This window comes from Herpailurus yagouaroundi, unplaced genomic scaffold, assembly GCF_014898765.1.
Source record: "Herpailurus yagouaroundi ecotype Mexico unplaced genomic scaffold, PumYag 163, whole genome shotgun sequence".
Lineage (NCBI taxonomy): Eukaryota > Metazoa > Chordata > Mammalia > Carnivora > Felidae > Herpailurus > Herpailurus yagouaroundi.
In genome coordinates, this window is record NW_024412404.1 from 56,169,507 (window position 1) to 56,195,002 (window position 25,496).

Sequence of the window (25,496 nt, forward strand, 5' to 3'; positions counted from 1 at the left end):
AAATTCAATGTCAACACAAAGCATTTGCTTGAAAGAGGCAATAAGTTGGAGTAAGGTTATAAATACCTGTGGGTAAACACAAGCAATTTCCAGGTATGAGGACTTAAAACCTTTGACAGCACAGCTACATTCAGGGCACATTTAAGACCCAGCCAAAAACCAAGAACATAGAATATAAGGTCTTCGATAAACATTTACTCTTCAGGATAGAAGGGCAAACCAAATTTTAAATAAAACGCTAGTTTAATCGTGCACTCACTCGGTGGACACCATGCCGTCAAGGGCCAACGGTATTCAGATGGCTTGTGTTCCTGCACGAGTCTTTCGTAACTTGTTTTCTCATCCTGTTTTTAAACAACTAAGAAATTGCCTCGTGCTCTAACCAGTTTGATCAGTCGGTCCGCGGCAGCACACCGGACTTTCGAAGTCTATGTGCTATATATATACTTGCCACTTTCAGAATCCCAACTGTGTCACTTCCTATGGTTATTTCCAGGTTGTCTGTTCTACCCAGATGCTGCCTGTCCAGGAACCCAATTCTGCCCTGCTGGTTGCCTCTCTTCCTAAAAGTAATCCTCCCTAAATTATCTGGCACCACGGCCCAGTTACCATTCTTGGAAGAGTGCTACGCTGGGGCAGCTATGGTTCCTGCCTGGTGCACCCAAGTACATTACCATCGGGAATACATCCTAATCACCTGGAAAGATGCTTGGCAAGCTATACTGGGTAGTGATTACAGAGATCATGGACTCCCAAAAAACTAGTTTTTCAGGAAAATACGTGACCATGGCCATTAGGGTTTTCTTTCCTAGACAAGAGTTAGAAGGGGAAAAAAGGAACCCATGCCAATTAACTTTCAGATTACATTCATCCACCACCGTGGAGCCGCAGAATCTACATTTTGACAAGCTCCCAGTTGATTCCGATCAAGTTCTACTCCAGTGGAACACCAGCTGGCGTCTGGTTTTAAGAGGGAGACTAGAACATGTTTACCTCCACTTCCTCAATCGCACTCACGGCATTCCACACTGACTTAACATCTACCACGTGCCAAGCACTGTTTCGTAAGCCCCAGGGCTCGGGTAGTTATCAACAGAAAATCCCTGCCCCCGTGGAGCTTACATTCTAATGGAGGACAACAGACAGAACCAAAGATACAAAAATGGCAATCTGGAAATGGAAGTAACCCATTTTTAAAAATAAAAGATTCCCAGTTGTAATACTAAGTGTGGATTTTTAATGGTATCTTAGTCCCATTTTACTAAAAATGCTCAAAGGCAGTATTTCAACACCACAGCATGTGCCCAACATTCTAATAGACACGTAGATACATCAATAAATACACATGTACTTAGGGACCTGAAAAATGATCAGGACCCATAAGACAAAGGTGTTGGTAATATGTTATTTTTGAAAACCTGGTAAGTCTCTTAAGTCTTCCTGGTAAAATGTGCATATGGTCTTAAATGATTTAAGTATCAACACTGAAGCCCTGATCACAATGGTTTGCTCCTGCCCAGGGCTGTCCGTTCCCACGTCAATACTCTTCCCAATCAAGGACCTCTGCCCCCTTTATTATCCTAGTCACCACTCCTGTCCCAGTCCAAATCCTCAGTAAACAGATAACCAAGTATGAGCCATGCCATATGCTAAAAATATGTGTGACCATATGCTAAAAATATAACCTAGCCAAAGGAAACTAATTGTTTTTACAAGTTTAGTCTGTTTCAAAAAGAAGCAAACTAAGATTAGACGGGCATTCTCAATTTTGTTTAGCTATGTGAAGATTTATGAATTAGCTTTATTTCTATGAGCAAAAGTAATCATATAAAGCCACATATGAAAACAATTCAACTCACAACCCTTTAACCAGTAAAATGAACTGTGAAAATCTAAAATGTACACACTGTTAGTATCAACTTTCAGAACAAGGTCAGCTGCATATGGCTACATTATTTCATGCATTGTGTCCAGATGGTTTTGGACTTTTCTTCACTGGTATACCAAAACCCAAGGAAGAAAGATTGGAGAAACACATAGAGGAGGGAAAACCAAAACCAAACAAAAAACTCACAGCTGGGCAAGTTATGATATCAGCTGGCTGTTTATATCAAAACCTGAGTTACCTCAAAATGCAATTTCCTGGGGCGCTTGGGTGGCTCAGTCAGGTAAGTGTCTGGCTCAGGTCATGATCCTGAGGTTCGTGAGTTCAAGCCCCATGTCAGGCTCTGTGCCAACAGCTTAGAACCTGGAACCTGCTTCAGATTCTGTCTCCCTCTCTGTCCCTCCCCCGTTCACTCTCTCTCTCTCAAAAATAAACATTTAAAAAACAATAAAAGCAATTTCCCAGTATCACCTGATAACTAGGTTCTCTGCAAATACTGGCCAGTTCACCAGCACAAAGCAAAGTCCCAACAGGAGATGCGCAGGTGAGCGGAGCCCAGGTGCAGGATCAAGTGGACGGCTGTACCACATGCCATTACTTTCCGACAAGCAGCTACCCTGCCTTCCTCAAACAGCCAGCCCAGAGCACTCCAGTCACATTTGTCTGGCAGACTTTCCAGCTGACTGCAAAATGTTAGATGGATATCACTTTCCCAGAGGAACAACTCAGAGAAACAATGGTTAGTGAATTACAAGAATACAATTTGGAAAAGTTAAAATTCAGCATCTGCAGTAGAGCTGAGAACACTGAGGAAACCATTTCATACATACCTTTTGTCAGCCATCACCCTCATTGACATTGTTTAAAAACCAAACTGTGAATGCCACGTGGATTAAGCTCTCTTCCCGCGAATAAAATCCTTACCAGATCAAAAAGCCAATTCCCATTAGTGCCTCCACTCTTTTGCCCAAGATTACCAAAAAAACCCCAACTACACATCCTGCCCCCTTCATTTCCTAGATATAAATTGAACTTCCTTCGCATTTAGGCAATTCTAAAACCAGTCATTCTTGCCCCAAATGAGATGTTTACACAAAGTACCTTGTGAATTATTTTCTAGCCTATCTGCATTAATTGTCAAAATAGACCTGATTTAAGTAGACTGCAGCCCGGGTTTCATACTAACCTGTACTAATTAACCACAATCTGAAATAACACATTTCTTTGAAGTCGTAATTATTCACATAATTTTCTTGTTTCAAAATAGAATAGATGGCAATCTAATTCATAGTAACCTATTTGGACACGGTAAGTAGGACGCTTCATTACTACACATAGAATTCGTTATTTAACAAAACCTGCTCGTTTGGGCCACTTAAGAGAAGGCTTACATAAGCTAAAGTCTAAATCATTTTTGCATCTTTCCAATGCATACTAAAAAGATGTAAAATGTATTCAGTGGAAGCCCAAATGCTGCTTTTTAACTAAGAGGTAAGATTTAATTTGAGCATACTTGCTGGAAAAGCGTCTATAGACATTTTTTTCCCCATTTTTTTCTGTTTGTTGAGTGCAACCTTTACTCGTGGTAAAACAATGGTTTCCATTGTCTGGGGATTCTAAATTAATGGAACTTTATTAATATTCAGTAGAGCACACATTTTTAGAAAAATGCAAATTTCTATTACTCCATATCCAGAAATTAAATTTTAATTCAACAAAGCTAATGGGACTTTTGACACTTACACGGAACACAGAAATAGATCCTGAATATATGTGCATTCCATACACCTTACTAATAACTTAAAACAAAATTGCTTATTTCATGGCAGCCTGGAAGGAATAATTAAGTAATAAACGACAATAAGAAAAGCCACTTATCATAGAGTCTAGTCTTTATTGAAAGACTTACTTCAACTGTGGTTTACAGCTTTGGCTTATGTTGGCCAGTCATTTTAGCCTCTCACTGCCAGCAACATAAAAATCAAGTGGGAATGGTATGGGGGAAGTGCTAGGAGAGAGCTTATTAGAGCAAAGAAGATGGCAGTCAGAAACACATCACCAAAATAAATCTCAGAATCATTAAGAAATAAACATTTTCTTGCACGCCAAAGAATCTCTGCATTTTAATGAACATGGAAAAGGCAACGATTCTTAGGCTTAAACTGATCAAGATAGCACTGACTTCACTTTGTTATAAAATAGACTTGAGTCTGTGTTAGCTTGACAGTTGTGTTTTAAAATGGTGCGTTTCATTTGGATAAGTAGCTTTGTATTTTAAAAACCATTTAATATGAAATAACTTCCATTAAGTGAACTGATCATGAAATCTTTCTCTCTTTTGGATTGAGACGAAGGACACTTCAGTAATATGTTTACTATGGCGATGTAACTAGTCTGGGTAATTTTATTAAATCAGAATATACAACCAGGAAACACTGCAGCTACATGGAGCTGCTATTGCAAAAAGGTATTTAATTTACTGGCAGACCAAAAAAGGCGAACTGAGAATATTGGTATATAAAAAAAAGTCTTTAGTTGTTCAAGTTTCACATATATTCAAGAAACTTTAAACTAGGAAGCATAATTGATATAATGTGAGTGTTCTCCTTATAAAATATAAAGTAACTTTTCCGTAACATCCCCCAAGGACACTAGCCATAAACAAATAATAAGGGTAGATTTTATACAGAAGAGTGTCACAGGACTCCTGTGGTTAACACTAAAGTGCCGTAACAAATCTGGCCCAACGATGAGCTTCAGACCCTGCAAATATTCACGTTCAATACATTTGACTGTTCTCCTAAATGGGGGAAGAAGAAAAATAATACCAAAAGTATTGTGGTCACCAATTTATAAAACCATTGTTATTTTAAAGCTAATTGTAAGACTTCAAAAGTTTAAAAAATAGTCATTTGTGGGTATTAATTGCATCTTACCACGTAACTGGTAAGGGTTTTCTCATCTTGGTGCCCAGGCCTCAAAGCAGCATTTCAAACACACTGCCTAAACATTTGCACCCTCTAGCTGTCAGAAGTCAAATACATACGATTTTACCTTGGGATAGAACTTTGAGGCTGATTTTATCCACATAGTCTGAAAAACACCCCAGAAGCAAACTTCAGTCTTCCATATCTACCTAACTGGTTCGTTTACAAGCACTGCACACATACAACTCAGCCTCTGCTCAGGCTTGTCATCCCATGCACACGACCCACAAGGAAAACAAGTTAAATAAAAATAAAAGTCACAACTCTGTGTACTACTTAAGCTGAATATCCAATTATAAATTGGTACATCAAACTGTCTAAATAAGATGTTTTAGCAATCTTGTTAAAAAAATTCTTGGGCAAAATATATCTAGTTTTAAAAAACACCCCAAGATTTTTTAAAAACACTTGTACTATACAACTTATAGGAACCTTGAAATAGGTTTACAAGGTTTTAATCAAGGTATTTACATACCAAGTGATGTAAAGAAAAAGAAAAAAAAAATCTAATTTCCAATGACATTTTAAAATGTACTAATGCATCAAAGATCAAAGATTTGTATGAAATTAAAATTAAGGCCTTTTCTGTATAGTAATTTGTATAATTTTAATTTTACATAGTAGCCAACCTTGGAAGTGTCAGTCTTAAACATTCTTATCAATCCATTGCATTCAATGCAGTGGAGAGTGTGAAGTGTTACTTCAAATAATTACATTGCTGCTACTTCTATGTTGAAGCATGCTTTTTAAACACTGTAGTTATTCAAATATTTACAATGTATATCATTTTAACTTCATGTAAAAGCACAAGTATGACTGTCTGATTTTAATACAAACACCATACTTGGAATTTCCCCCCAAAATGAAATGTAATTTACTACAATTTTAATAATCAACACTTTTTAAAGTTTTAAAAATATGTCTTAAATGTGGACCACCAACATTTGCTCAAGTAACTCAGATAATGCTGTTCCTTATTTAGCTTGAAAATTTCTTTATCAGTCTGGCTTCGGTTTCTTTAGGCATAAAGTATTTCCTCCAAAGCGACTCCAAAATCATGCAATTTCTTCCAATATCACACTTTTTTCCTGCTGACTTCAAATGTGGTCCACCTCAAGGGAGGGGAGGGGAGTATCAAGGTTCAGGATGAACTTATGTGTGATTCCCAGTTTTTCACGATCCTCCCTTTTTTTGCTCTTTTAAAAACACAGTGAGTTAAAATACTGAACAGCAAGATAAAAATGGAATAGTATCTAAGAATCAAAACGTATTACCCATTTCTCCTATTATATCAAAATTTGTAGTCAGAATTGTCTTTATTGACTTTATTTTAGTTTTTGTACACAAAGAAAAATCATGTTCATATCCATCATGAACAAAAACTTAAAAAGGCAGAACTAGAAGACATGTGTCCTTCACCAAAGCAAAGCTGTGCTAAAGGTTCCAAACATTTCAATTTTTAAAATAAATATTTTCATTTTCCGATGTCTACTTTCATGTCTTCAGAGTGTCACAGGAAACTGAAGCTATCATGAATTACAATTTTGTTTAGAGTCCCAGCTCACTGTGTTTGGTAACTTGCCATACCATATCCAGCTTGGTTAGGAGGAGGTATTACAGGGGGAGGAGCTTGTCCTTGGGGAGGCTGAGCACCAAATCCACCCATCCAAGCAGCAGAAGGTGATTGACTTGGGGGAAACAAAAACAAAAACATCTTGAGCAAACAAAAGAAAAACTTATCTATACATTTATACAAAAGTCAAGCAGAGCCTAATCACAGAATAGACAACAGGAAATCAACACACCTACAACAAAGAGCAAAGAAAAAGTGACACGCATCCACATATATAGAATACATATCCCAGGATTAGTGTTAAACTTTTGTTAAGATAATCACAACTTAACACAGTAACTTCTCTGAAGAATATCTCAAAACTGGTATTTATAAACTGACAGATCATCTACCTATCCTGTACTGCAAACATGGGACATCAATTTAAGAAATTTAAAAAACACAAGTTCATGTCGGAAAGAGAAGAAGGAACCAGTCAAAAAAAGATCTGGGCTGGCCTGGGAAAAGGTGCAAAGGACCAACCTACTCTATGAACAAACAGGGGACAAAAAGGAAGCTACTTTGTATCACATACACCTCTTAAGACTTCTCACACAAGCCAACAGACAAAAATCATTAAATTTCTGAACACATCTAGGCAAAGACCTTTCCCAGGCAAAAATTAACAAGGAGATCAAATAGATTAGAAACGTCAGTGAAGTTCTACCAACTGCTGATAGAGATGGTAGGACACGCCAAATGTTACCCCAACCTTCCCTCTCACCTACACAATAAAAAGCAAATGTTTAGCACCATAATCACTACTCGTAAGGTTCCTATAAGGCTTATAATGTCAAACAGTCTGATGAATTTACGTTAAATAGATTCTCCCTAGAAAAAGACACTTTTTTTATCTCTTTTGTCAAAACCGGATCTGTTTCTACACTGGAAAAACCCAACAACTCACTCTACTCCGAATCCTTGCTGGTTCCATGGTTGCCCGTATACTCCGTAAGGCGGGACTTGCCACCCATTTGCCATATACTGTCCGTACTGCTGTGGGTTTCCATAAACCTGGCTCCACTGGCCCCACTGGCTATAGTCGACCTAGGAAAAAGCAGAGCACCGTTTCAGGGGCTAAGTAAGAAACACAGGATTTGAAGAAAGTGGGAGACAAGGAAGAGAAAAACTAAGTAAGCACCCTTATGTGAATAGGACTCTGTTATTTATCATTGTCTAAGTTTATTGGGGTGGTGACACCTGTGGAAAGAAAGTATTAAGATTCAGTTAATACCGCAAAATAATCACTTTTGAAAAAGCATTAATAAAATCAACTGAAAGCAGCTATAGGCTTTTATTTTCTGTTTGTTTATTTTACAGAGTTTCTAAAGCTTTTATGTAGATATGTAAGACGGAAACCTTAAAGAGTGCTGTGAAAAATCGAATTACCTGTTGGAAGTTTTTAGTCATATCAGGAGATTCTTTACCCCAATAGCATTTAACAACATGTCCTTCAATAGTAGTGCCATTCACCGAAACAATGGCGTGGGCCGCACTTTCGTGGGTTGAAAATCTAAAAGAGGAGGATATGAGGTTTTTGTCTTTTTTTTAAAGAACTTATTTAACACAGTAAATAACAGAAAGTCATTAGTTCCTATCTGTCAACACTTGGTGTAGACAGAACTTGAAATAAGTTCTACATTGCAAAGAAGTACTAAAGTAACAAACACTGACGCCTGAGGGGATCAAAGCATGTAACTGAAAGGAACGGGTCAAGCAGAAGAGTACCCTGTAGGTAGGATTTTACCTGACAAACGAATAGCCTTTCTCTGGAAAAACTCTTATTTCCATAATTTGTCCAAATGGCGAAAAAGTCTGTCTCATAAGCTGATCTGAGAAACAAAAACACAAAAATAAAATACTTAAGGCTCACGACCCCAGTACGACGATGCAGCCCCGCAGAGAAGGGGAGGCGACAATCACACACTGTACCTGTTAACCCAGAGGCAATTCCCCCACAGTACACAGTACAATTTTTTGGACTTGACTGGTTTACTACATCTTCAAATCTCAACTGCTTAGTGTTATCTATATGCAGAAAGGAAACAAAAATGTTGATTGTACATGGAGTATAAAACGGATTACGACATACTGTTAAGATACGCCCCACTGGGCGAGAAAATACAATTTTTTTTCTTGACACTATGATTTGATCTCTAAAATCAGCTGGTTCACTGCTCCAAATATACTAATTACCAAAGCCCAGTCACTATCAGAAAATTAAATTCAAGACGAAATGAGGCTCACAGTACTAATTTAAATTTTAAGAAATGAAGACCACGCTAATTCATGATTTTGTGACATATCCGTAATCTTAACATACATAGTAGACAAATCTTACTTTCTTGTGTACTTTTAGGTGCAGGTGGTTTACGTGTGGCCCAGTTGGTTCTGATCTGACGACCACCCAACCACTGACCTCCCATATGCACAATTGCATTTTCTGCATCCTACAGAGAAAGAACAGAAAGAAAGAGTAATTACAGACACAGAAAACTGTGGTATATAAGACTCAGTAAGATGAAATAAAATGCTGGCACTGCTGATCCAATAAATCTTTTCAGTAAATGAATTGGCTAAGCATCCTAAGTATACAAACCTGAACTAATATCACAAAACAATGATCTGAACTTGGGTGAATACATAAAAACTATCTTTATTCACAGCTTTCAAATTACAGCATTTTTCAGCATTAAGGGAGCATAATTGAAGCATCATAATTCAAATACACGAGGAAAAATCATAATCGCACAGACTACCAAAACAGGAGAAAGCAGGAATCCCACAACACAGAGCTGTTCACAAATATCTTAATTTAGTGGTTGATCTGAAATGTAACTTTTACTGAAGAATATACAGAAACTCTAATGCTATGGCCTAAATTACCTACCCCCAAAAAATCTACATTCTAGTAACAACAGATTATGGATGGCTGTGACACAAGCCTGAAAACTCATTTTCAAACAGAAGATTTCTGCATTATGATTCAGAATGCTGCCAATAAAGCTGAGTTTAATTATCACAACTAATGTGAATATGAATCTAAGCAAAGAAAGAATGCAACTCCTATTGTCCGTCTTGCTGCTTCAGCCACCTGGATAAAACGTAGGTACTTTAAGTTGCTGAAACGTCTAAAACGTTAATACCAAAGCCTGCTTTATTATTTGATCTTACACTTAGTGCAAATGCTTAGATATTTTGGTAACTTTTTTTTTTTTTTTTTTTCAAAAAAGCTTTATTGTTTTCATTTGGTCCACGGGTAACTCTTTCTTAAAGAATTTAGTTTTCTTTTCCATAATCTGCTATAGTCATTAATATCCTAGCTACAAAAGGATGAATAATTTAAAAGTTAAAATGAAGATTTTCATGGTTCAGACTATATATAATTGAACTTCCCTCCAAATTCTGAGATGAGCTCATATGTCCTAGTCTTGAGCCTGACTTCCAACACGTCTTACCTTTACCAATACGTAAATGCAACTGCAGTAATACTCTTCCTTAAAATCAGTCTATCTTTTTCCAGTATTTATTTCCAAGAAAAAATTATTCTCTACTACTAAAACCTATAAAATTACACCAGAAAAACCTATGGCAGTCAACATCTAAAAACATTCAAGATTCAGAATAATTAACGACTAAATTTTTTATTAAATTTACATTAGGTTGAAAAACATACCAGTTTGTTATAAAAAGATACAAAACCATAGCCTTTGGATTTTCCAGTTGCCATGTCTTTAACTACTCGGGCATCCCTGCGAAAAGAAGCACAGCTAAATGAGGGAAGTAGGAGTCATCCTCAAAATAAAAACTAAAAGGAACCACACACACTGTATTGTGAGCATTTTTTTAAATAAAATTCCAGTTAGCCCTAATTAACTACTGCCATTCCTGAACTCTCCCTAACGCTTCTTTACCTGTTAGAAAAAAGCAGTAAGACAAAAACATGTAATAAACATGCAACCTAATCAAATAGCCTGCACTTTCTAAACTAAATGCTCAAATTTGAAGATTAATAGGAACAATAGTTTCCTTTTCTAATATTCTATTGGCTAGTGTCCTCTAAGGTTTACTGGCTCTATAAATTACTGTAACAATGCTAACTACTTTACCATGCAATCTCTAAATAGTTAAATGTCTTCTGCCTAGTGATACAAAATATATGAAATATTAAAAAATTGAAAAAGAGGTAAAAATAGGAATTAAAAAGGCATACATGGCCTGTTAACAGATTTCTTTATTTTTCTTGGTCAATTCTCTATCATCATTTTGGAGTTTGGGCAGCTGTAAATTTTGAAAAATTGACATTTTCAGAAATTTAAGAAAGGAGAATAAAAAACTAACAACAATGCTAAGCACACCAGTACGAAAACAACAAATTTACACAGAAATTTTAGTGAGTAAGTTAAAATGATTGGAAATATAGAACTCCACTGAATATAGAATGTTAAAATGTAAATACTAAAATATGTATATATAAATAATGTATAATAAGAATAAATAGAAATGAGAAAAAAATCTACAACTGAGTTCCAGTGTGCACAGTTCCTTGCAGTTAGCCTTCAAGATCCTGTCCATTCTTATGAGCAATTCTGCAAAATAACCAGAATGCTATTACTTTTAATTGTGACTTGGACTTTAGAAAAACTGCAGGTCTCAGGTATAAATAAAGATTGAAAAACAGCAACCTGTATCATTTTTTATACTGATTTTTAAAACAGTACTACTTACCACATTTAAAGATTAAAAAGCAAAGCAAATATCAAAATAGAAAATTAAGAATTAAATCTTTCTTTCAAATAAATCTATAGAACAACAAATTGTATACAGAAAAGTATTGTTGTTCTGAGTTGAAACACATTCCTGTAAAGTAGTACTACAAAGTTTAATTTAAATCTACAGGAAGTACATAAACATTACACGAATTTTAATCAGAAAGATAAATTGTGATAAACATTTTATAAAACTTATAAAACCACTTTTAATTTTCCAATATATTTGATCATGTAACACACAGTGAAATTTGAGCGTTAACTTTGCTAAAAATCAAACCACATTTGGGCCCTAACTAGCAGAATCAAATACCACTAACAAAGAAACATCTACTAATTAATCCCACATTTATGGCTCAGACAATGAAACATTTTAATATTGTAACAGTACTAACTTTTGAGTTAAAATATTAAAACACATTTATCATAATTAAACATGTACATTTCCAATTCAACCACAATATACCCAAGGATTTACCTACTTTTCCCAATTTATAATTCCTTCTATAAAAATTTAATACACAGCATACATCACATTCACTTTTGGTTAACCACCAAACTTTAAAAACATTTGACAGAAAGTTGGACTTTATAATAGGCTTTACCACCCAAACATCTGCTTCAAAGATAACAAACAGAATCACTTAAAATTTTTTAACATATTATACACAGGATTAGATGAAAACAAGACCCCAAAACACTGAAATGACATTAACATTTTCAACAACATCTACTATAATCAAAAAAACAAAACAAATCAACCAACAAACAAAAAAAAAAAATCACACTAACTAGGGAAAGAAAATCTTAGTTCCGGTACAAGTTAATCATATACAATTGTGCCTATCACTACTGAATATAGTATTGATTGTGATACTTACGATATTTTACCAAAGGGGGCAAATGCTGATTTGATATCTTCTGTTGTAATTTCTGGACTCAAATCCCCAACAAACACGTGGAAGTGATCTGAAATCAAAGCATTTGGTAATCAAATACTTAAAGTCAGCTCCTAAGCCTTTTTCAGGTAACACTAAGGGAAGAGAAACCCTATTTAAGCTGGTAGCGCTGCCGGGATAATTTGAGAACTCTTCCACAGTGAAATGCAGCAGAAGTACTTACTGGAAGTATCTTTTTTCTGGCTACTTGGTGTTGTTGCCCAGTTTACTTTGACCTCCTAAAAATAAAGATTATATTTAATACAATTATTAGGCACGTCATTATGAATTATAACACTTACCACTTATTAAATCATTGATAATTTTTGTAAAAACACTAGGCTGAATAAAGCAAAACCATCACTCAGCACAGCTGAATATTTGTTTAAAAACTCGCTAAAAAAGAATACAAGCTAATTCGCCATGCAAATATACACACTTGTGAGGTGCCATCATTCTGTCATCTTACCTTTCCCAAAATTTTTCTCCCATTCATAGCAGCTAATGCAGCAGCTGCATCTCTGTGTTCATAAAATTCCACAAAGCAATATGGGTCATTGCTTGTATGCTGCAAAACAGAAAATCCAACAGAAGAGTTGACCCTTCTGCTATCGGGTTGCTGAGAAGAAAATCCAGGAAAAAACATTACTGACAGCTAGGAATGTACACGGTGAGATTGCATCAGCTTATGAAAGCCTAACACTTATAAAAATAAGATTTATAGCTACACCTGACTTTGCACCTCAGAATACTGTTGTACGCAAACAGAACCAACTGAGCGCTATAGAATCAGGACTATCTCTGTTAAATCAAAATACAGAATGCTGGTGGAATACGTTAAATATAAAACAGAAGTTTATATCAGACCAAACAAAACCTTAAGTTTAGATCTGAGATAAGGACCACTCCTTACCACGGCTCTTCTCTCTCCCAACATTATTTCCAAAAGGATGAATTCTATTTATGTATCATAATCCTTCATAAACTATATCCATGCCAAAAAAAAAAAAAAATATATATATATATATATATAAATGAACCAACTTTACAAACTTTATTCCTGATTGAAACTAGGATTTGTAGTACTACATACGAGGAGATGAGATTATGTATTTCTTTTCTGGATAAGGAATGAGAATAAAAACAGAAAAATTTCACATTTATAACCAGCTATTGAAATGAACTCCCCATCTTTCAAAATATCCTAATGAACAGGAGACTCGATTTAGTCTTCAAAGACCAGAAAAATATACTAGTAATCAAGAAAAGAATTTCTGAAAATATGTCTTAATAAGATATGCCAAGACAAAGCTACAATTTTTAATCACAGAAAATAAGAAATCTTTATTAAATATGTTCTACAACATTATGCTTGAAAGTAGTTGGCAAATAGACATTTATAAAGGCAATGAGAAAGTATTACCTGAGTTATAGCAACTTTATAACCTAACAACCAAAACGGAAATGAATTTTATAAAACTGCAACCTACACTGAAGAGGCGCAAAACTGTACAAACACGTTTCTGCATGAGGCTAAAGCATTCATCACTGTTCAATGTAAAATGCCCTAAAAGATTAATACTATTTAAAACATGGAATTCTAGTTGCACTTACAAGGGGTACAAAATACCAGATAAAATAAAGATCTTTTCAACAAGCACTGTTTTTCATTCCAGGAAAGTTTTAGAAGAAAAATCCAAAATAAGACGTCTAAAACAATAGTGGCGAAGCAACCAGAAGGCATTTCCTTGAGGGAAAAAAAGTGTGATCATTAATACTGACAAGAAAACTATGGGCTCTCATACAAAATCCTATTGTCGTAGCCATGTGAACTCTGTTCTTAAGAGGTACAGAAAGGAAATGGGGAAAAGATTCCAAAGAAAAACATGCATTTAAATTCCTCTTATAAAAGAGTTAACATTTACCGGTAACATTCATTTGTAGAGATGATTTAAAGGTAAACAGCAAGCTAAAACTATGCTATTCAATTTTTCATTTTACTCCCATCTCTTCTGCCCTGATGGTCTTTAAAGAAAACACTGGTAACTGTAGCAAAACGTACAGGGGTCCAATGGTAGATCCATAACAACAGGCTTTAGTAAATTAGCCTACTTCTGCAGACTGACTTCAAGCTTATCTACCTAGTAGCAGGCCAACCCCATTCAATGTATGAACTATGCATGTGTACACACACACACACACACACACACACACACACACACACACCACACTGCCTTTCATCTAAGATACCACTGATCTGTCACAACCCAACTGTCAGAGATGTTAAAATTTTTTAGCCTTGGAATCACTAACATTACATTACAGTATATGGAGAAACCTAGAATCTAAGATAAACACTATCTAAAGTAAAAGACCATAAAACTAAAGGAAAAGGATTTTTCATATACTAAAATGGAATCTACGAAAAGAAAAATAAACGCCTACATAGTCAGTAGTACAATTCATGCTCTTTGGAAACTTCCCACCTATGCCACCAAAGGATACTCTAAAAAAATCAACTATGTCCTTACCTTAATTAGTATTGTCACCAATTTTTGTTGGATGACATAAATGTCAAGACAGAGAAATAATGAGATTTTACAACTATCTACAAGTCTGAATGTAGGAGTAGTAGAATATGGATGAATTATAAAAAGCCATTTCAAATCCCTCTCCCCTCAAATGGCTGATTGTGCACACAGGTTTTAAAAAGAGTACTATTAAATATGTATCAAATGTTTCTCCAAAATCTGCTAGTGACTCTTTCCACTTTCTCATACCCCATTCTCTCCTGAACCCACTCCAGTCAGCTTCCTACCCAACCAGGCCAATGAAACTTTGTGCTGAGCCCACCAGCGACCCTTCTGCCACCTCTATGATCCTTTTTCTGTCCTCATCTGGACTTTCAAGCAGAACTCAAAACAGCTAACGACTCTTTCTCCCTTAAATACTCTAGTTTAGGTTCCACATAGCCTCTTGGTTTTCTGGTTTTCTCACTTGGAGGATCTTTCAGAGAAGGTAGTTTTCCCCCTTCACTCAAACTCTGAACATCACCCTAAATGCGGAGATGTTCCAAGCACTTGGACCTGAGCCACCCTACTCTTCTCTATCAGCAAGTACTCTCTGCACATCCAGCAACTAGATCTCATCTAGTCCCACAGGTTCAAATACCACTGCAAGCTCGTATCATCAGCACTGGTCTTTCAGTTTCTCCAACTACCTACATATAAAGTCCATTTATTTGTCTAACATGCACACCTTCGATTTAACACTGCCAAAACAGAACTCCTGATTCCCACCACTCCCCTCACCCATCCTGTGCCTCCCTTGACCATGCCCATTTGAGCAAATAAAAACATTACCATCAACACAACTGCAAACAAGAATCTTAGTGTCTTTCTTCACGTCTTCCTTCCCCGTATGTCCCCGCCACCAATCCAGTCCTATTGATTCCACCTCCGGTTATATTCCAAATTTACCTATTTCTATTTCTACACCTACCACTTTACAGACAAGCCCCCATCATCTCTTACCTAGGTGAGTAAAATAAACCCAGCTGGTTTCCCTCCTTCCATTCCTGTCCCCTACAATCCATTCTCCACGACAGTATTCTCCAAATAATTTTAAAAATGCAAATCAGGGGGCCCCTGGGTGGCTCACTCCGTTAAGCATCCCGACTTCAGGTGTTATCTTGTGGTTCGTGGGTTCACGCCTTGCATTTGGCTCTGTGCTGACAGCTGAGCCTGAAGCCTGCTTCGAATTGTGTCTCCCTCTCTCTCTGCCTCTCCTACCCTCATGCTCTCTCTCTTTCAAAAATAAACAAACATTTAAAAAAATGCAAATCAGAGTAACTCCTTACCCTTCTTAAGACTCCACCATAATCAGAATAAAATCCAAACTGTGTGCCATGGCCTGGAATGCCCCAGGTGGCTCCAAACGCTGCCTGCCTGCCTGCCTCTTTACTCTCATTTACCACCACTTCCCTCCACTCCCCAGGCTCCAGCCATCCTGGTCTTTGGTTCCATGAACTCACCAAGCTCATTACCAGCTCAAAGCCTTTGTATCTGCCATTCCTTCTGCCTCCAGCTCTTAACATAGATGGCACCATCTCGTTATTCTCACCTCAGATCAAAGACATGACCTCTTCCCTCACCACCTACCCTATATTAGCACCAAACCTCCAATCCCCATACAGACCTGTTTTATTCTCTTCATAGCTCTTATCCCTAAATGCAATTATCTTGTTTACTTGCTTTGTGAATATTCTCAATGTATATGAACTCATGGGAGTCGCATTTATCTGGCTCTCCACTGTATCCCCAGCACAAAGTAAATTTCTGATGAATAAAAGGATGAATGAATGAAGGAATAAATAATCAAACACAAGAAGGAAAGAAGAGACACCAGAACAGAATGATGATTATTATTAGTTAAGAAAGAAGACCAAAAGGCCAATTTGCTTTACTGGTTTTTCAGAGTTCCCCTTGCAGGGCATACACGAACTCCTGGGCACAGCTTCTGGCCCCTGCCGAACACTCCTGCCTCATCTCCTGGCATTTTTTCTGACCAATCTCCTTTGGAAGGCCAACCATGCTAGGGTTTCTACCTTCCCGCTTCCTATCAAAGTACTCCTGTTCCCTCTGTCCACCAGGCTCGATCGATGTTCTTCTCTCACCCAGAATCCCTTCCTCTGCTATCCTTCAGTTTCAGCCCGGACATGGACTCCTCCCAGAAAGCCTCCCCTCACCCCAGACATTACCGGACCTCGGTGCTCCCACAGCACTTGAAGCTGCCTACTTCCACAGCATTTATCATCCTCTGTCATTAGTGCCTGTTAACTCCTCTGTCTCCCTCATTAGGTGGTAAGATTCTACGGGGCTAAGAACTGTCTCATTCATCACTGTATCTCTAGCACTTACCGGAATGGCCGGTACGTAGTACACAGTCTAAAAAGTGTGTGGGTGAATAACAAAAAGGAAGACAAGAACGAAGTGAAACACAAATCTTTGGGCACTGCTACACAGTCTTAACCAGGAAAGTATGAAAAGAAAGTTTTCTTTGCAAAAAGGGAAAGAGAATTCTTGCCCTAACAGTTTAATTCCAATCTGGGCAAAGCTACTCAGTTATTAGTATTTATTAAAGATGCTCAAGATGCGTGGTGCCGCAGCATACACGTGAGGGGCTAATGTGCTCCCACATACACCGGTTCCTAACCTTTACGTGTGTGTTTTCTGAATCCGTAACATTCCTACTGGAAGCGTATGCAATGTCACCTAGTTTTTCAACACTCTGAGATAAGCTCTAACAACTTTTACAAGCGGAATCACTTGATGACAACTATATCCTGAAGAATGACCATGTGAGAGGAACAGCACACAAACTTTGCCCTCTCAAATAAAACTCCTTTCTAAACTTAGTCTGTCAGCCAAGTCAAAGTAATAAGTCAACACAACAAACGTGACCCTCTCCATCAGAATAAGTGAGGCTTAAAACGGTATTTTTAAATGATACTAATCAACTCATGTATTTCAAAACGGTAAACATCATGCTGTCAGCACATGGAACTGGGAAGATCTTACCTCTGTTATCATTTTACAGCTTTTACAGGGTCCAATCTGACTGAATAACTGAAGTATAAGGACTTCTGTCACATCTCTGGAGAGGTTACCTACGTATCTGTTCAAGAAGAAAAGAGTACATTATCAGCAATTTCCTTTCAGCTCTGGCTCTAATGCATTATCATTTAACTCAACACCTTTTATTTCATTTTAACTTCCTGTCTTCAATAACATTTTTCCAATTAAGCCTGATCCTATGAAAGTAAGACTAACCCTTATTTAGGAAAGCAGCAATTGTTCTCAGGCACTAAATTAGGCCAGTAAAACACCACTTCACACGTTTATAAAAAAGAAACCAGTGTTACTTTGCATACCCCAAAAGCCTATTATTCTGTAACCTATGTATCATTTTCTCATTTTATTTGTTAGAAGAAAAATAATAAAAATTTAAACCAGGCTCAAAATAACTACAATTTCTGGATGTAAAACACAGTTCAAAATGTGTGTGTGTGTGTGTGTGTGTGTGTGTGTGTCTCTCTCTGTCACACACACACAAAATACCAAAAATACTGATTGATTATAACACCTGATCGTAAAGAGATATGAAACTTAAGGTGAGTTTATCTTAGAACCCCAACTAAAGCAATTACACAAACAAAGAACAGAATAAAGGTTAGAGCAAAACAGAGATTGGAGGGCTTTGTTCTGTCTTGCTAAATAAGATTTATTGATATGTCTTCACTGTTTTATTGTAGGAAAGCAGGGCAAAATCGTAAAATTTCCTAATCTAAAATACATCAGAAGCAATAAAATACATCTTTATATAGATAACAAAGCAAATATAAGATTTCTTCAGAAATTTGGAGAAAATTAAGACAAATCTAGGTAAACTTATACTATTTAAAGACTTGGGATTATTTGTTAAAATTACAAATTGAATATATGTATTTTTTATAAGAAATTCTGAATACAGATAAACTCAAAAGAAAGGACCACCACCACCCAGAAATGACCACCGGGTTTCTCTTGTCCCATGGATTTATATTAATTTAGCTTAATAAACTGCCAAACTTGTAAGTGTTTCTGGTACTTGGTGTATAATTCCTAAAACTCACATCTGTTATGAACAATCTCATAAACCCAACAATACTTATAAAATTTAACATAGTTTCTCCTGGAAATTAAAAAGACATAAGTTTTATTTTCCTAACAATAATATATAACATCTGGAAACTGAGTACTGAGACCAAAATAAGCCTTGCATCTATGGTTACCATATTAAATACGTAACTGCTTTAAGCTGGAACATTTTGAAAAGGAAAAATAAACTGAGAAATGTAAAGTGTAAAAAAATTATCTGATTAAGAATGAATAGCAAGAGCGCCGGCCGAGGTAGCTCAGTCAGTTAAGTGTCCGACTTTTGATTTCAGCTCAGGTCATGATCTCACAGTTCATGGGTTCGAGCCTGTGTTGGGTTCTGTGCTGACAGCAAGAAGCCTGCTTGGGATTCTCTCTCTTTCCCTCTCTGCCCCTTCCCTCCTCTCTCTCTCCCTCTCAAACTAAATAACATTAAAAAATAATAATAATAATGAGTAGCAATTCAATGAGTTCAGCTAAGAATTTTCATTGCAGTGGGTACTTACATGCTCTAAAACTGAAACACAAGTCCAATGTGACTTAAACAGAAAATTAAACCAGGGACAAACTGGTTTAGGTCTACTATGCCATCTTTTTCTTATAATTAAAGTAGAGCAGACCCATCGGCAGGCCATGGAGTGACATACTTTTTCCAGCAGTAGCAAAAGGTTATAGGATTATAAGCTCGTCAGACAACTGCCTATTCATTTTTAACTCATAGGGGTTTGTGAGCCTGTATCCAGGGAATAATTTCTTTTTGTACAAGGTAGAACTATCTATAAAGAAAATGAACAAGTGACCGTGGTCTCCTAAATGTTATATTCATTTAACCTAAAGTGCTAGCTAGTTCGTTTCTAAGAGAATACAAGAAGAAAGGATAAAAGTGATTTTCACATACTGACACTAATAACGAAGTTAATAGAATCACCATTTTAATATAATAAAATTTAAATAACTTAAACGGTTTTAAATTTGCGTTACTGTTTATACATTGATTTGTTAAGAAAAAACTGCGGGGCATTAATTACCTTCCACACCTAACAGTCACAATTAAAGCTGTTACTGCTTAATAGGATTTTTATTCCACATCAACATCTTTCGAGTGAGTTATACATTTTGAAGAATTCTAGGGGCACATTTAGATACAGCAATTTACATTTCAAGCACTGATGCCAAAGAGCAAAATGGTAATCTAAGTTTAGAAGGTCATGAAATACAGTAATTCAGTGTTCAGGTTTCCTACTTTTTAAATATCTCCACTAAAAGTTCAGTGGTAAAGCAGCAAACTAAATTCCAAACACTAATATAAAAAAGGACTTCCATGACAACACATAGAACACCTTAATTTACCAGGATAAAAAGGATGTAATTCATCACATAATTTCACCTAAATTTCACCCAAATCTCAGACTGCCTTCTCCTTTACTCGAGTTCTATAATTCATTCATTTGCAGATGCCTTCATCCTTCCTAATACTCAATAGGGAAACTTCCTATAGCTTTTAAAATACTGTAGTACACAGCTTAAGTACCTTGCGTTATCGTAAAATTTTTCCCAAAATAAATACTAACAAAAATACTTAAGACAGATGTTCAACACCTAACCTGGAAAGAAAATCATCTCTTGGCAATACACTGAAATGGTATCTTTTCTCTTTCTAAATTATAGTTTCTACACTTCATTTTCTTTCTGTTCTGGTTAAGAAGTAGTCAGTGTTATTCTAAAGTTCCAAGTGTTTAAATACATACATAATTTTTACTTGAAGAACTTACAAAATAGCAGAAAAAGGCAAACGGCTCAAATTCTTGTATTGAGAGGCCAATACAAAGAGTAAACACTTAGAAAATTCCAAAACAATTTTTTACTCAAGAAAAAAAAAAAAAAAGGCATACCTTAGATCTATTTTGTCTTCTACGAACAGGAACTGTAGGCACTAAAGCACTAAAAATGGAAAATGATGCTTTTATCCCTAACATAAGGGTTAAAATCCAATTTGAGACCAGAGACTTGGCAGTTCCACTGCAGGCAAAAGTTCACATTGCCAAACTACTTCCTATGTCCAACTGGGCAGAATTTTAAGTTAAGATCATGCCTTTTCAGAAGACTAATCAAACTTCTTCAACACTGAACATGTTCTCACTCTGAAGAGTTACCAAGGTTGAAATTAATTACATGCACTTTTACACAGGCTACCATGGCTAAATTTCCACGAAAGTAACATTTTTGCTTTTGTTCTTGGCAAGTTCCTATATGAGAAGATTTTATAACAATATCCCTCAATGGGCCTCTAATGAACGGATCAATTTGTCAGTATTGCATTTGAGGAAGAGGCACAGGGGAGGAAAGGTGCAGGGCAGGGAGGGTGGGGGGTTGTCCAAGTGAACTGACCACTACATAAGGGATAGCAACACACATACACACACATTTTAAAGAAACAGAGAATATGATTAAGTCGAACAAGGTGCTTAACTACAGTCACGATATAGCCAAATCTATTGTATAGCTAGTCAAATTTATAACAGGATCTAATAGTTTCTTCTGCTATTGCCCTCAGATGCGCAGATTATACTCTAAATCACTGCTCTATTTCCTCCTTTTTTGACAGCCTCTAACAAAAAGAAAGAACAGCCTTAAAGGATGGCATTGCATAACATGGTGTAATCCCAGATCCACAATTCCGATTCATTTTGGTGCATCAAATAAATGAAGAAAGTTAATTAAACTATAATAGAACACCATTATAATTTAATGTTGTATTATATATTCAGATATACCATGGATCAAATCACTGCACTCAAAAGCTACCCACAACACAAGCCTGAAACGTGGGTCCAACACCAGATTACACAGCATGATCTCATTTGTTTTTTTAGATCACAGGTTATCCCATACATATAACCCCAAGATAAATGTCAAATAAGAACAAAGAACATCAGAAAACAGACCTTTAAAGGATAAATAAACTTTAGGCTGAACATCATCAAAGCAATTCTATACCACTTTAAATACCATCAAATAAATTAGTAATACTGTAGGTAATGAATATTTAAAGACCTACCTAGGCTATAAACACCATATTGTTTTCTGATGATAGAACCATATGTCTTAGCTTGTGTGTGTCTGCAGGAAAAAAACCTCACTAGTAACACACAGGCATTTTAAGGAAACAGTTTAAGATAAGTTTTGTTAAGAGTACATTCTTTTAAAACATACTAGCCACTTGAAAACCTAACCCACAGATCACAATGTAAAATAAAAGAAGGATCTCCATAAATAAAAAAAAGAAATCCTACTAGATGTCAACCTCTAAAAGTCACGTTCAAAGTTTCCGTCATGTTACGTACACCTAAAACACTTTGAGGGGAATTATGTAAAATGAACACTTAGGAAAAAATAATATGCATTATTTTTATTAAAATCTGATAAAAAAAAATCCCAATTCTGAAACCTTTGCTTTTATCTCAAAATTCTACATATGAAGGTTTTTTTTTTTAACATATGAAGGTTTTAAAAAAAGATATAAAAATCAACAGACCACACCATGTATGACAGTCATGTCTGCTCATAATTTTACATCCCTCAGGACTTAAAAAAAACAAACTTAATACTAATTTAATGAAAAGAAGTATAATCATTGTAAAATATTTGAGTACCTCTTGTGTTCCGGGCAGTGAACTAAGTGCTGCAGGGGTAAGACCTAGGAAGATGTAGCAGTCCTTGTCTAAAAAAAAAACCCTTCCCATAGAGAAGAGTGGGAGAAGGAAAAAGGAAGACAGAACAGTAAACAGGTACTAGCATACAAGTACAACTAAGCTCAAGAGGTTTCTTTACTCACATGTACACATGTCACATATTCTTAGACAACTGTAAACAAAGATGACTTAAGTGTGTTTCAGAGAAAGAAGAGGATATTGGAGAAAGCAGAGGTAAAAAATAAGTGACAAAGTTAGCTCGTTAGTCAACTGAAGAAGGGTCCAAGGTCTGAGGGAGACGAAAAGGCAAATGCAGAGATAGTTATGGGAATTAAAGGTAGTGAAATGGCATATTATTTAGCCTGACAAAATCAGGAATTCCTCTTCACAAGGGACAGATAGATACAGTTAATGAGAAATGTGCTATGAGAATTTACCAATTATTCAGTAGCTATTATGATGCAGTGATGACATTTCAGATGTTTAGATTCAATGTAACTTGTATCTTTGTTAAATACATGCTGGCTGGGCACTAAATCCAGCTTTCCCAGATGCTTCCATCAAAGCACACATGGCTAAATATCCAGCCTTGGCTTCAATAGATTTTAAAGGGCAAATTTCAAATTGTCCCAATTCTCTCTTTTCCGAGAAAAAAAAGGTTGGAAGTGGGAGACAGCACAAAACATAAATATAAAAATTCTCCTAAGCAGGCTTTTCACTGAAGCATTCGATGGGCTAAAGTTGGCTGTGAACTCTCAAAACAGGATGGCAAATACTTTGGTGAGACATTAGAAAAATAAGATTACAAAGAGTGCAAGCCCACCCCCCCGCAGGTCCCCCCCAAAAAAAACGAAACAACAAAACCCAAACCAGTATCAACACCGTACATAGATATCTATCTTCTTTACTATCTTCTCTACTTTGGTAGAAGAGATGAGAAGCTAGTCAGACTTCCTAAGTACCCATCCACCTTCATCTATTCCCCAAAAAGTAATTTCCCCAACAGACAGCAGAGCCAAGTGGACTATGATCATATCAATACTAGGCAGAGGCAAAAGAAAACAAAGCAGTGATCGGACTCCTTGTACTGGAGGTAGGTGTGCTGAGTTTCCAGAGGCTAGGAAAACCGAAGGTGCCCAACTGAAACACTGATTTAGAAATTACTCAGACTTTTTAAAAAATGTAGAAAAAAGAAAGGAGGGCCACACTATCCGGAAAGGAATGCAAATGCTGAGTCATCACTCTTCATCAGGAAAGAAAGGAAAACTGGAACAAGCAGTTGGAAGATGAAATTCATTCATTAGATCGGGCTTCAGGTAAACAAGCAACAGCAAGATAGAAGAAAAAGCGCTCAGAAGACACACATCGAATAATGGGTAGACATCATTTTATCCAATTCTGAAGGTCTCAAAGCACAAAACAGATTAGGAGGAGGCAACACCAAAAGAGCAAAAGCAGTTTAACAACTGGTTGTCAGTGTAGCGTAGGTAGCGCTCAAAGTAAACTTCCAAGAAGGGAAAGATGCTCTGGTGGCAAGAGGCATCCCTTTTGCACTTCAAAAGTAGCGGGCGCTTTTCGAGTGTCTCTGACAGCGTGGGCGGGGGCACGTGGGGCAGAAAAAGAGAAGGGACTTGAGTGGAGGAAGAGTGTCCAGCTCCCTCGGAGAGCTTAGCTTGGAAGAAGAGCTGGGAGCGATGTAGCCGGGGACGTGCAGGGCGAGAGTGGTAATTCCTCGGGGCCCGCCGGGCACGAGGTTGCGGTCCCACCCCCGGTCCCACCCCCACCCAGGCCCTGCCCCCGTGGGGACCGGCAGCTCCCGGCCCAGTCCAGGGCCCCCACAGCAGAGGGGGACCAGGAGCCCTCCCTGGCCTGACAGCCCCTGCCGTGCAGAAACCCGGCCTAGGAAGCGCGTGCAAAGAAGGGCGCGAGAGGAAAAGGTCGAAACAAACCCCAGACCCCAGGAAGCGACTGTTTGGGGGAAGGGAGGACTTCCTTCCCAAGGAAAAGGGGACAGAGGAGGAATGCACTTCGCGTCCGCGCCACCCCGGAATCCACCCCAGGAGCCGCCGCGAATCCCAGCTTCGGCCCGGCTCTCTTGCTCCCTCCCTCAGCGTCTCCCGCGGTGCCCGGGCCTCTCGGCGTCTGGCAACCCCCGTCTCGGGTACTCACAGAGTCCGGGGCTGCCCGTCGTCTTCCATCATGGTGGGTGCGACGGAGCGATCCCGGGACAAGGGGGAGGGCAGGGCTGGGGAGGGGAGGGGGTGGGGAGGAAGGGGAGGGGGGCTCCGGGCACCGGCTGGGGACAGAGGAGAAGGCACCAAACCCTGCTCTCGGGCTCTCTCCCCCCAGCCCGCTCCGGACACTGCGCTCCAACCAGGAGGAGCAGGAGGAGGAGGAGGATGAACAAAATGGCCACCGCCACCAGCCAGGCAGGAAACGGGGCAGAGCGCAGGCGCGGCCCGCCAGGTCACCGCTCAGGCCAGCCGCGACGGCCTGTAAATGGGATAACTGAGTGGGGAGAAAAACGGGCCGCTAAGGAAACCCTGTGCCCAGTCCCGACGAATCACGTCGTCGCTGTGCGCCTGCTGGCCGGCTGAAGCCCAGCCAGCTCAAAAACAGATCCAGTGAAAAGGGAACCGCCGTGAAGCTGAAGGTTCTGGGAATTGTGGTCCTGGAGAAAGAGGGAAGCACTTCTCCAGAGGACTTCTGGGAATTGTAGTCCACAGGAGACGGACACCGCCCGCAGCGCCCTGGGTCGCGGGGAAGAGACTTCTGGGTAGTGTAGTCGTAAGTGAGGACGTGCGGCGACCAGGAAGTCGGCGTGCTGGAAGGAGAGGGCGAGAATAAAAAGCGTCGTTGACAGGCGGGGAAACGGGATGGAAAAAATGCTGACCGGGAAGTAAACTACAAGTCCCAGA

The 25,496-nt window shown here is 37.9% G+C and overlaps 1 protein-coding gene across 8 annotated transcripts; it reads right to left on the minus strand.

Moving 5' to 3' along the window:
* Positions 1-3,759: 3,759 nt before the first annotated feature.
* TIAL1 (TIA1 cytotoxic granule associated RNA binding protein like 1) lies at positions 3,760-25,224 on the minus strand. Of its 8 annotated transcripts, none has more exons than XM_040486609.1 (13): positions 24,748-25,223; positions 21,945-22,006; positions 17,771-17,867; positions 12,661-12,810; positions 12,376-12,430; positions 12,135-12,222; positions 10,161-10,236; positions 8,826-8,934; positions 8,417-8,512; positions 8,232-8,316; positions 7,874-7,997; positions 7,392-7,531; positions 3,760-6,560 (listed from the first exon to the last, which is right to left on the minus strand). In XM_040486609.1, the coding sequence occupies exons 3-13, from the start codon at positions 17,780-17,782 to the stop codon at positions 6,434-6,436; spliced, it is 1,062 nt and encodes a 353-aa protein (XP_040342543.1). In that variant the 5' UTR covers positions 17,783-17,867; positions 21,945-22,006; positions 24,748-25,223; the 3' UTR covers positions 3,760-6,433. The 8 variants fall into 8 exon arrangements, with proteins under 8 accessions (XP_040342543.1, XP_040342544.1, XP_040342545.1 ...); XM_040486610.1 differs by lacking the exon at positions 21,945-22,006 and adding an exon at positions 22,540-22,621; XM_040486611.1 differs by having other exon boundaries at positions 12,661-12,759; positions 24,748-25,222.
* Between the last annotated feature and the right edge of the window lie 272 nt (positions 25,225-25,496).

What these genes read in the sequence shown, in the direction of transcription:
- TIAL1 (XM_040486607.1), bottom strand. Translation starts at nt 24,779, where the DNA reads ATGATGGAAGACGACGGGCAGCCCCGGACTCT. An exon ending in GCCCCCTTTGGTAAAATATC is followed by an intron (nt 10,237 to 12,134) that starts GTAAGTATCACA and finishes TTCTTTTCGCAG; the next exon opens with GGATGCCCGAGTAGTTAAAG. An exon ending in AAAGGCTATTCGTTTGTCAG is followed by an intron (nt 7,998 to 8,231) that starts GTAAAATCCTAC and finishes CTCCTCTTTTAG; the next exon opens with ATTTTCAACCCACGAAAGTG.